Genomic DNA, 13,208 nt, shown 5'->3' with positions numbered 1-13,208 from the left:
AGAGACATGACGTGGCCAAAAAACAGCCGTTATTTCAGAGGCAAGTCTACTCACACATGGTTGTGCTGGGGGGGTGCAAAGAAAGTCCAGATACCTGCCTAAACCAAACGGATGATCCAACGGCTGCTCACACCCGAACAACAAAACGCAGCGGCAAACACAAATCTCATGAGCATCTTTTGTGCGCTTAAGGCTTGGATAAGTTAAGGTGACTAAACGGCCCGTCTAGTCCACCCTCACCTCCTGTCTGTCAGGTGTTGTGGACAATAAGACAACCGCCTCCTATGGGATCATGTGCCAGTGAATTAGTTACTGCAGTTTTACGTGTTTTCGCCTCCATTTTGCAGTTTCTATAAATTTGACCTGCCATTTATTTCTCAGAAATTACACATCTGATTCTGGTCTTCACTAAATTTTGTGAACACGCGTGATTTCTGTTCTGTCAGTTACTTTAGATAAGACGCACGTCTGAAACGGAGCACACGGAGATGCAAAAGGCGTCCGCCGTCACTCACCTCGGTCGGTGTCGTACAGGAAGACGAACTTGTTCCAGTCGTAGTGGTCGAGGAGGGACAGGAGCGCCCCCCGGATGGACGGCCGGAGCTGCAGGGTGAACTGGCTCTCGCCCTCGGTGGGGAAGCTGGGCGTGATGAGGGAGATGTGGAGGGCGCTGCAGAAGGACGTCAACGTGTGGACCGAGCGCTTGTCGTACAGGCCGAAGATGGCAAAGACACCACGGGAGTACTGAGAGCAAACTGGAGAAGAGAACACGAAACACAACATAAATAAATAAGAGGATGGAGTTTGTGGAGAACATGATATGACATCATGGGAACTGGGTAGTAATCAATCTGAATGATCCGTCACCAATTAAGCTTGAAGCTACACTGATATATTTTTGGCCACTTGGGGGCAGCAGAACAAACAACATGTTATCACATGACATATTATCACTTCTTACAGTTCTTGCAGTGAGAAAATAAACAAAATTTGACCTTTTTACACACCCAGCAGACACAGAGAAATGCTGTCATTCATTTGTCTGGTTTTCTCTTCTTCTGAGCTGCTAAATGTCCCACTTTTTCCCCACCAGCTCATCTGTTGCTGGGCAGGTACAACTGAAGAGGTTCTTCATTATAAGCAGCCCATAGGCCGCTGTTTACATAAGAAAATATTAGAGCAACTTTAAACATGATACATTTAAAAACAGTTTTACTATATTTTCTTATTAATTTCTCTTACCTAGGGAAAAGGTTTTTTTTAACGGATTATTCTCAGATCAGGCATCCACACTGAGACAATGTTAGGCTGTGAATCAGTTTGCATCTCTTATTAAGTGCTTTTCACCCGTGATAATTTCATTGTGGAAGAGCAAAACACACAATGAGGGCTCATCTCCAGAGAAACACTTTTCTTTTTAATGACACACGTCTTGGCACAAAGTCCACGGCAACATGCATGAAGTGATGTTTCCAGTTTTTTCAGCACAAAAAGAAGAAGAACGGGGCAGTTAACACGAGCAGCGATGGCCATCAGATCTGACAAACGCACCTGAACAGATGATGAAGACAACAGAGAGCTCACTGTTTTGAATGACAATTGATGGCTGGGAGATGCGGTGCAGAAATCACCCCAGCACTGAATGCATGGCACCTCGACTGGAGACAAAATAACCACCCATTATCCCACTGATTACCACTTTAAATCCTTTCAAGAGAACCTCTGAATGCGGTAAACAGAGATCAAAACCGAGCGCATCCGTTTCCTCTGATGCTTTCATCTCAAAAGCTGTTCTCTTCCCTCATTTAAACAGCAACAGCAGTACCAACATCTCCTGGCAGCGCCCTGAATCAGTCCCCTCGTTGTTGTGCAGATATATTCTAGAGGACGTACTCCCCATAAACAAAACACATTGCACTTATGCTGTGCTGCTTCCTGACATCAAAACAGCACAAACCGAACCTGCATGTTTTGTGTTTTATTGGTCAGAGTTTGGATTGAATGGAAACTTTGCATGCTCATGAGTTCCACACAAGCTATTGCTGTACACGCTGTCGTATGTGTGCTGCTTAGGGAGATCTCCTCATTATAGAAAGGTTTGGCTGTCTACAGCAGCCGCGCTATAATTGCCCACTTTTTACTCACAACAAGAGAAAGGGAAGATAATGAGCATCCTCTGCCAGTTTCCGGATACGAGGGGGAATCAGAGCGAGTGGCAAAGCGAAGGTAGCTCTCAAGATGTTCCTCTTGTTAAAGGAGAATGGGGGGAGGGGAAGCAAACAAGACGGCTGCTTTACTGACAAACACATTGTTTCCATGCAGCATGCAACACACTCCTGTAGAGAGAGAGAGAGAGAGAGAGAGAGAGAGTCTGCATCTTTTCTTTTTCTGATCCTCCTCCCTCAGCGAGACAAACAAGACAACAGCCAGAGAGACAGAGCGAGGAAAGTCACTTGTACACACAATTAAGTTAAACTGAGGTGCCGGGAACTATCAGGGAAAACAGCAGCCGAGACTGTGCTGCTGTGGGCTTTGTTGTAATATCACGGCTAACGTTTGCCTTTCCTCGTGTCATGACTCATGTTTAAGTCAGGCTCACGGCTGGCCGAGGAGACGCTACCGCATGCACGTCATTGTCATGGATCCAAAGAGCTGCACTTGACCAGAGAGTGAACCTCATGCGATCAACTCAAATCTGAAATGGCATCTTTCTTTTCAGTGAAAAGTCATCATAAATTGCCTAAATTTAGAGCTAAGAGCAGAACCAAGCAAATCCGTGAAAACCAACTTAAAAACCAACGACGGACAGCATAAAAGAAGAGCACAAGTGACTTACAGAGCAGAAAAAAAATCTGCTGCTATTTGCACATAAGGACGCAGCCGCTCCCTAAAGACCACAGTGACTAACATCTACTGTGTGTGTGTGTGTGTGTGTGTGTGTGTGTGTGTGTGTGTGTGTGTGCGTGTCCATACTGAGGGATGAAGACTCTGCAGGATTCGTGGTAGAGAGAGCGTTCACTCAACCAAGAAAGGAGTCCAGAGGTTGGAAAATCCACACAGCAAACTGATGTCCCCTCAAGGGATGGGATGGCATCCACACACACACACACACACACACTTCTCTGAGTCCTTTTATGTCAGCTCTTACCCTCTCACTGAGTTTGAAGGACAGCACATCAGCATGCATGCAAGTAAAACCTTCAGGTCTGAGATGAGGACTTGCTCAAACTTTGTCTCCCCCTGCTGTGTTTGTCTCTAATTACTGCTTGTTTCATAGCACCAAGACAAGCAGCCATCAAATCCTTCCCTCCCATACAACAATGTGTCCATTGACTCAATTTGTGGTGAATATTTCACTACCGCTTTCACGGAGATATTTAGAGATAACACAGACTAACACACCAACAGGGGACGGGATGTGATTTTCATGATAACATGACAGTTTTTTGAATGTGCACGGGAACTTCCTGTAAAATCCTGTCTGAATCAGGTGGAGTCTTTTATTCTGAAGGGTACACATTAACCTCCAGCGTTGTATGCTTTCATTTTGCTAGCATCACTGATACATTTTCAGTGGAAGTTAGCATGTTTTCATGTAGGTTTCAAACGCTTTGCTTGAAAAAGAGAATGTTCTGTGTTTTTTACAATTGTTTTGTTTTACACAGACGGATAAGAGAGTGTAAGAGTAAGCAGTATAAGACAGTGGTGGAAAAGCATCAGCAGCGTAGAAATACTCACTACAATACAATTTTGCTTAAAAAAACTACAAAAGGATTAAAATATACCTTAAGCACCGCAGGTAAAAGTACTCATCATGCTGAAGGGCCCCTTTCAGATGATATTATTGATGCCTTAATGTGTTCATAATGTTGTGTGTGCTTAAGAACGGCAGGCCGCATGAGTAAATGCACTAAATGTACTTTCCATCACACAAAACGTACGGTCTGGAAATCCTAAAGTAGCCATCTGATTGGCTGACGTTGAGACGTGGGACCTGCTGGAATAAAGCAGCAGTCCAACTGTGAGCGAAACAAAGGATTCCTTCAAGGTCACGTTTACATTCAGGAGCTGCCAGAGAGGCAGGCTGGCAGACTGGACGGTGCACTACTGAGCTGCAGTGTCTGCCAGATGGCAGATGATGTCTGTTTTTCATTTTATTAAAATAAATCAGAAATGAAGAAGGAATCCATCACAGCCATAAACTGCTAACAGCCTGGTGACAAACATGAGGATCAGTTCTGGACTTTCACTGCACTTAATATGAAGAATTATTGTCTGCACGCAGGACACATCAGTTTTACTCACATAAAAACAATGAAATGATGGGAAGAATAAACGGTTTATTTAACTCTCCTGCCTACTGGTGATGCCTGCTGTACGCACACAAAATATTCAGAAAAATGGCAAAGTGACTTTTACTCAGTCTGAGATGTGACACTTCTCACGTGCATTTTGAGGGACACGAGTTCACAGAAAATCCAGACCAGGACTGCTCCAGTGCAAAGAGACAGCAGAGGCCAATAGCAGCAATCCATCAGAGTCAAACCGTATCAAACAGAGTTCGGTCTGTATGACCTAGTAGTGATGTGACAGCAGTAGTACTGACAGCGAGTGGGCGGCCGCTAGTGACAGACCGGCCTCCTGGACTGGTCCATTTAGTCCCACACCAGCAGTGACCCTGAAACAGCATCCGCTGGCCTCACACTCCGCTGCACAAACAGGTCAGAGCGCACACACACACACACACACACACACACACACACACACGCTCACTGCAGCTCGCTGTGATCAATGGGTCAGACCTTCTGCTTGTGACACACTAACAGAGCAAAACATCAGAAGCTCTCCTGTCATTTTACATAACACTCGTCTGAACCCGACTCACATCTGCCCGACTAGCAAATAAAAAACCCTCATGTGACTGAATCTGGCTGAAGTGCATCTTCTGGCCGGATCACCCGAGACTTAACAGACCCTCGAGCTGAGCCGAGGCTATGCGAGGCTACGCTAAGGCAAGATAAGCTTTCCCAAGCTGGTCCCACTGATGAGCAGGACTTTGGGCGGCTAAACTGCTTTGTCATCAGTGCTCAGTGTAAATCAGTGGACGGCTGGATGTGGTCTAGTGCCAGTGACACACTTTCCCCTCGGTCCCCCAGGTGTCAGGTCCCACCCACAGCACAGGGCGGTTTGATGATGACTGCCTCCGACCTCTGAACCATCCATATATTGATCTGAGCTGCACAGAGCCAACCTCCATTATTTACCACTTGTTTTAGAGCAAAAAAAACATGCCACGCTTTCTGCCACAGAGCTGCTCAACTGAATCCTGATTTATGGCAAATTCTTTGCATCTAATCTTATCATATGCCAGCAAAACAAACGAGTCCTCAGTGTTCTGTGGCATATGTGTTTCATTCATTTTGTAATAATAAGATCCAGGAACGATTACACTCAACCACAGCACAGTGCTGACAACGCGTTGACTTTGTAAGGGTTAAAGCTGCCAGTAACTAACACAGCCACACGGATGGACAAACTGCACGCACTTATGGGAATGTGAGAATAATGAGAATGAGCTCTGGATAAAAACACATTGCTATATAGATATATATGTTAACACAGCTGTCAGTATAGAAAGTTCCCGTCCACAGTCAAACCAAATGATCCCAACTATTTCCTGATCAATTACTCGTTCCTAAATTTAAAAAAGCTGCAAAATTCTTGAGTCAAGACTTTTTTCTCCCTAACTGGAATTCAGATAGAATTGCAGTGCTGGTGTTATTCTGTATTCATTAAAAAGCTTCCAAACCAACAATGTGGTGACCCATCCATCCATCCACTCCACTGCACGTTACTCATACAGAAGCAAACTGCACTTCTGCTGGGGACTACTTTCAGCTGTGGATTAATACACACTTGGTGGTCAGGTGTGTATTTCCACTGGCAGGATGTTGCATGTGATGATGTGTTCACGTTAGCGAAGGAACGTGTCAGTACGTAAGCTGTAGAGTTGCTCACTGATGTGTTTCTAACGGAGGCCTAAGCTCCACCAGGCTTTGAGACGATATCTGTTAGCAGGATCAGCAGATCGGTTGGGTTTGATCGTGTCATGAAATTTGCTGACAGTAAAATAAATAAATAAATAAAAACTGAATGCCACAAGCCTTAATTCTCAAAGATGAACTGAAACGCTGAATATTTTAGGATCGACTAGAACATCTTAATAACCCACAGGGAAAGTCTGAAACTGGAAAGAAATCAAGTTGACACCAATATTGTACGTAAAAGAAAAAAAAAAAAACTTTTCAAGTGAGATCTGGTGGCTGAGATTGCTGTAAAAAGCCACTTAAGATGGTATTTTCCATCATAATCAGCTCTTTAGTGCGGGCAATAACAGAAGCAAGAACATCTTCATCGACTCACAAAGAGGCGAGCAACATGAGTGGAGGTCTTTTATGAAAAAGGACGGAAACGGAGGAGAGTGAAGCTCCTTTGTGTCTGTAATAGTTTCAGTGAGGTTAAAAATCAATACAGGCCTCTGTCTGAGCGGTCCTGATGAAAAGAAACATCACTATTTTACCGACCGTACGCACACGACTCACGGCGGACAGGCAGCCATTTTGAACAGAATCACAGCAAGCAATCACTCAATTCCCTCCCTCAGTTCAGCAGCTCTGCTCACACGAGTGCTGTCAGACACAACACACTTGGCTTCGCTGAAGACAACACTTCCTTTACCTAAAGGTTAACTACCAGGTCGAACTGGTTCCCACGCTGCATAAGCAGAACACACAGTGAGAGTGCAGGTCCAGCATCACGGTGGCCGACCCACAAATGTCAACACTTCACTTATAGTGACTTACAGACAAGCATCTACCTGGATCACCTGTAAACCCACTGGTGTCCCTCTGTTAAATGACTGACAGTCTGACCAGTAAAAGTTTTATGATCAGTTCTGTGTAAAAAGTAAATCACGTGACAGTCAGCCTCAGCAGTACAGCAGAACTTCAGCTTTGTGAAATAAACCAACTGCTACGCTTCCATAACGCTCTGTTTTTCATTTAAAGCAAACACATACACATTACTATGACCACTATGTCAGCGTTTGTCTGTCTGTGCACATCCTTTCTATGGGCTGACCAACACATTCATGATTTTCTGTAACCTCTGGGCCAGAAACTGACACAAACTCCACCTCCACAATCCCCTGCAGTTCTCATTTTAAGAACAGAAAATGTTTTGATATGTTTTAATCTGCATCTATAACTACCTCAGAATGGACTGAAAACACCAAAAATGATCCAAAAACGTGGCAACGTTAAAAGATCACAAAAGAAAACAGGATCATCTTGTTTCTTGGTCCAATGCATGACTTTGCCCTCCAAATATCCTGCTAACAAACAAACCAACCACTGGGACAGGAAACACAACCTCGTCAGCAAAGACGAAACCCGAACACAAACTGGAACTGAATCAGTACTGAGTTACAGCAACACAAACATGAGGAGCACCTGCAAAAAATTACAAGATGATATCATACAAGTCAGTATGATACACACCCCCAACAGCACAGTGCTGCCTCCTTCATCTCCTCTGTGTGTGTGTGTGTGTGTGTGTGTGTGTGTGTGTGTGCACGCGTCAGATTGAATAAGGCGTTTGATTCATGTGCTTGTGTTCATTCGAGTGCATGTTGCATGCATGTATGCATTTGTGGGCATGATTTTTCCTTTGGCATCACAGACACACACACACACACACACACACACACACACACACACACACACACACACACACACAGAGTCCCACTGGACATCATTGCAGCACATTCCCACATAATGCATGAGTGCCACTGACAGACTACGTCTCACCACACACACATGCACGAGTACACACATGTATACATGAACACACGCGTGCAGCATCGTATTCTGTCTGCTTGACTTTGTCTCCCACCATGCCCTGGGTTAAAGAGTGGTGGTGCGGGGCAGCGGGGAGGAAGGATGAAGCTCTGCTCTGCACATCATTTACACACTCCTCCCCCTCCACCCTGCATTTCCCTCCGTCCTGCCACACAGTCAGGCAGCAGAGGCTGGATGAGAGGTCGACTGTGTGCATGTGTTGTGTATGTGCACGATCAAAGCTATGACATGAGCCTCATTACAACCCTGCACGAAATAACAAACAAACTGCATCGTATTCATCACATCGGACTGTCGGCCCAAGATATTGGCATGTTGTTGGTATGTATTAGTGATGCATAAAAATCACACAATCAGAAGCTGAGCAGGAGCTGCACAGTTTCACTAAGTGTATTCTGCAGCCTGTGCTGTTGCCCCTGTGGGGGAAAAAGCACATGACAGATGGGTAAAACACAGCTATGATCAGCCATACAGGGGCCACCAGGACTGCTGCTGGCCCTCTGTTGACTTCTATTGAAGAAGGGGGTGGGTGTAAAACACGCCTTAGATTTCCAAGTCAAAAAACATTTGGGGAAAAAAAAAAAAAAAAAAAGGAAAAACCCCAACAAATATAACAGCAAATAATATAGCAGAGATCCTAAGAGGGATCGTCAGGAGGCACAAAACGCTCCAAACTGAATTTTTTAAGTGCAACCACCGAGGGATGAGCTATCTAAACTCCTCGTAAATCCTTTACCACTTAGCATCCATAAAACATGAGCCAGAGAGAGGGAGGCAGGGGAAAACTTATTGGGGGCTAATGGATAACAGCCAATCAATCTGGCAGGGCTTCCTGAGAAGAGTTTTGCTCGTGTAGCAGGGACGGATTATCGTGACCGAGGGCCCTGGACACAATCTACACATCCAAATGGCACATGTGCCCTCCCATAACACACTTTGACATCATATTTGTTAATGTGACATGTTCAATTATTGTCATTTCAGGTCTGCTTTGTTCTATACGTGTCAATATGTACAGCACAGCAAATGCATCTTCATACACAAGAGCAGAGACTTATGATGTAATCATAATTTCAGGATTTCTTAATGAAGCAGTAGATGCAATTTTACGGGTTTTAACATGGCAGTAGAAGTGTTTTGTGGGAAAAAAACTGTCTCAGAAACACATTATTAATTAAAGTGAGGTGTTTTATATGCATCTTAAAACATCTCTGGATGGGATCTTTAAAAACAAATACTCAGGGCCCCCACTGGCTCCCTTGTGGGCTCAGTCGCTTCAGTATCAGGCTCCTGGTGTAATGCATGCTCCTCACATCACACCGTCATGGATTACTTGAACAGACCAGATCCATTGTTAATGTTATTAGTAACACCTGCGCTTCTCCCGCTAAGAGGAGTCAACATTTCTGCTGCGAAAACGGCCTGCAGTCACAGCTTCTGCTTTCATTTCCGACTGAAGAACAAGTTCCTGCAGCTACATTTCAGCATTGCTCAGCGGGTGAGACTAAATCCAAGCTCCTGGGTTGCCGGCAGCGCTATTGATCGAAACTGGTCAAGCGGATGTATCATCTCAGCAAGAGCAACTACCACAAATACAACATCTGGAAGAAACTGTGAGATATACCAAGCAGCTGAACAGTCCAGGCAGAAGCTGAGAAGCTCAAATAAAATTGGGGAGGAAAGAAGGTCACACAGTGGAGCAAACTCCAAACCACCAAGTGGTTCTGGAGGCCATTTTGGGCCACTGGCAGGCTTGAGACGCAGCTCGCAGCGACCTCGACTCTCCATCACTGTATTAACTTGTATATCATGTTCTTGTAAATGTCAAAGAAAATCAATACCCGATCTTTTATGGTGTCGGTTCTCTAACTACTCTTTTCATGTGCTTACCAAAAAGCACATAAAAAGGATGAGGTCAGTTGCACTGTGGCTTATTTAAAGAAGCATATCTGACACTTGGGGTGATAATTTTGCCGTATAATAACCTGTAGTTTTCCTTTAAGGGCCATATAAAATACTCCAACCAACAATGTTGCCACACTTGATGAAAACCTTCTTCAAACCTGACTGATATTTTGGGCACATCTCATCATCATCAAATCTGTGAAGTCGATGTAGCTGGTCATCCATCACTTATGGGGAAACATTATCATTAACATGGGCTGTGCTCCCGGCCACCTGGCAAATTTAAGTCGGATATTCGCTCTCTCTGAGCTCTAACTTTGTTCTCCAGAAACTCCTGAGGGAAATATCTGGCTCTTTAGCTGCTAAATGTGCTGCTATGTTGTTCCCCATCTTGTTTTTAAATGCATCTGTCTGCTGCTCAGTGATGAGCAGGTAGGGCACAGTGAGCCGCCAGAAACAGAAACAGTGCAGGTGTTGCTGTTGACACCGCTGAGAAGGGGTTGAGTGTGGGGGAATTTTAATTTGAGCAGTTAACATGCAGTCAAAGTAAACTGACTTTTGTTATTATTATTATTTATTTACTTATTTTCTTAAAGGAAAGCACATTATTGCAGAAGGGAATATTTGACAGACAGATGGCTGACAAATATTGACAAAGTGTGAAAAACAGACTATTAAGCGCTGAGCACATGAGCTGCTGTCCCACAGCGCCTTCGCACAAGTTAATATCTCAGCTGAGGAACATCATTAAGCTTGAAGAATGTGCTTCACTAACATCCTACATTAGGTAAATAAATTTTGTGTTAAAGATAAAGGTTAAAGATATTTTCATTTCATGTAAGTTTGAGTTGGCTGGCTGAAAGGCGTTTTTATTCATTTTGATTTAGGCCACCATTCCTAACAGCGACAACAACGTTTTCCTCACCAAATTAACTGCTGATGAGGGCTGAGTTGGGATCTTTGAGAAAAGGTCATTTATTTTGGGGAGTATGGCCATTTTATGGTTCATCCATTACTAAAAGCCATTATTTTGGTTCCTTTTTTTTTTTTTTTTAACCCAATGAATAATTTCCTATCTCTGTTGTCTTTTATTTATATATTTCATTAGTTGTTTTTTCCCTTTCTTATAACCTCCAACAGCACAGAGCTCACAGTATAGAATAAAACAGGAGGAGAAATGTACGTAATTTACAGCCTAACTCCTCACCTGACGGCCCTCTCACCTCCTTTTACTTCACGAGGCTCCGCGAACGCAGACCTAATGTTCTCATGATTTGACGTATGATCAGCCTAAATGGGTCCAATCCTCACAGGAAGCTGGGAGGCACACACACATTCACATAAATACCCACATGTGAGCGTGTCAGTGCGAAAACCAATAAGCTGCAGTACGGCACCCCTGACGATCAGCGCTGCTGCCGCCTCATATCTGCACGGCCTGATTTACAGCAGCTGCCGGACATTTCTCTGCTCCACAGGTGACTTGGCCAATACAGTCGTGGTTCATCCAATACAGACATCAGCAGCGTCAAACAACAGCGGCCGCACAATCCATCGCAGTTAAACTCTCGGGAAAACAAACCCTTTAATGTATTCCAGCGAACCAGCGAACGTGAGCACGTAAGTGACAGCATCTGTGTGTGAACAGTCACATTTCGTGGTATCGTCTGGTAGCAGTCAGCAGAACTGCAGGAAAAATAAGATTCTGCATTGTTACTCTTGTATGCAGCATCACGTTTGTCACATATCAACATGCGCAGAAGCAGAAATGTCCACATACATGCTGACGAGGGGAATAACAAGGATGAGCCAGACATGACAACTGACACCAGGTGGTGTGTGTGGCTCTGTGACTGTAAGAGTGTGTTAATGTATGAGCACGTGCAGTAGTGCAGCAGTTGTATACTGCTGCTACTACTACTGACTGAAAAACGTGGTAATTTTAATAACTTTAAGGTGCATATAGCATATCATGTAAAATGCAAAACAATACCATTTTAAAGGCTCTTCTGTGTTATCATCCAGTGTTGGAGGATGGGGCTCTGTTAGCATGTTAGCTAATGGTTTATGACTCACTGGCTGGTCAGAAAGCACAGCCTGGGCCTGGGGGAAGAGCTGCACCACGAGGCCTCCACCTGCTCAGCTCAGTCAGGTGGCTGCAGGTCTGCCATCAGCCCAGGGGCCCAGCTCAGAGCTGCGCCACAGGGCCCTGACGAGCCACACACAGAGAAATACTATCGCTAATAGGATCTGTTTTAGGTCATGGAAGTGCACACATGAGCAGACGCACTTGTACACACACACACACACACACACACACACACACACACACATCATGGGAAAGGGCATTCAGAAAGAAGAAGCACACTGGTTGAAGAAACACTCTGCTTCACTGATTTTTGAGACAGCGTATCCACCCACACTCACACACACATAAACACAGACAGACAGACAAACACGCACACATGCACACACACACACACACACACACACACCAAGATGCACACAGGCATACACACTCTAACAAGAGCTGGGAGATTCTTGGTCTGAGGACAACAGTTCTTTTTCGGCTGATGCTGTCAGATCTGCTCATCCTCAAAGATGCATACAAATGCACACTGGGAACACACACGAACACACACACACACACACACACACACACACACATTCACTGGGTCTTCCTCAAAGTCTGTCATGAAAGCAACAAAAAACAGTGAGAGAATAAGATTTAGTCAAACATATTTCACAACATGCAGTGTGTGTGTGTGTGTGTGTGTGTGTGTGTGTGTGTAGGTGGGGTGAGGGGAGGTAAATCAAAGCTGTGAGTCAGGAAAAGGAGGGACAAGGGGATGGGAAGGTTCAGAGAGGATACAGAGCGAGGGCAGTACAGACAGTGATATCTCAGTAGCCATAACACAGCAGAGCCGAGACGTACTTTTTACCTCCCTGCATCGCTGCAGCTTCCCACCCCTCCTCCCTGCATGATTCAAGCCTCCTCACTCTCTGTACTTCAATTACGTCACACTTTCTACATCCATTCACGGCAGCATTAGTCATGTTTATCCACCCAGGTGCCTCGTTTTTGTTTAAAGAATTCGAGATGCATTCGTCAGAAGGTAACAAAGAAGGAGTAGAATTGTGTCCTTTGTAGCAGCAGGGACCAATCATGGCGACGTCCTTCCAACGTCTAATCTGTCCACCCATACAACTCCTTGGTAAAGAGAGAGACATCAGGATTTCATGAGATGACGCATGGATCCTCTCGGCCCTAAGAGGATGACTCATTAACTCAGCGAACAATTTGGGCAACATCTTCATCAGGTCAAAGTTTCCCTTCAATCAAGACTTTGCTGCAGAGGACAAATCATCTTCACAAAGTCCATA

The 13,208-nt window shown here is 44.6% G+C and overlaps 1 protein-coding gene across 4 annotated transcripts in view; it reads right to left on the bottom strand.

Moving 5' to 3' along the window:
- gria4b (glutamate receptor, ionotropic, AMPA 4b) overlaps window positions 1-13,208 on the bottom strand; it is a 93,661-nt gene that overhangs the window by 50,216 nt on the left and 30,237 nt on the right. For all 4 annotated transcript variants that reach the window (XR_006845192.1, XM_046410433.1, XM_046410434.1 and 1 more), the window contains exon 3: window positions 516-755. Coding sequence is in view for 3 of the 4 variants with exons in the window: in XM_046410433.1 (XP_046266389.1) it covers window positions 516-755 (240 nt within the window). In the remaining variant the exon portion in view is untranslated. The remainder of the gene's footprint in view (window positions 1-515; window positions 756-13,208) is intronic.

The sequence above is a fragment of the Scatophagus argus genome, chromosome 14, assembly GCF_020382885.2.
Source record: "Scatophagus argus isolate fScaArg1 chromosome 14, fScaArg1.pri, whole genome shotgun sequence".
Classification (NCBI taxonomy): Eukaryota; Metazoa; Chordata; class Actinopteri; family Scatophagidae; genus Scatophagus; species Scatophagus argus.
This window is presented reverse-complemented; position numbering and strand designations above follow the sequence as displayed.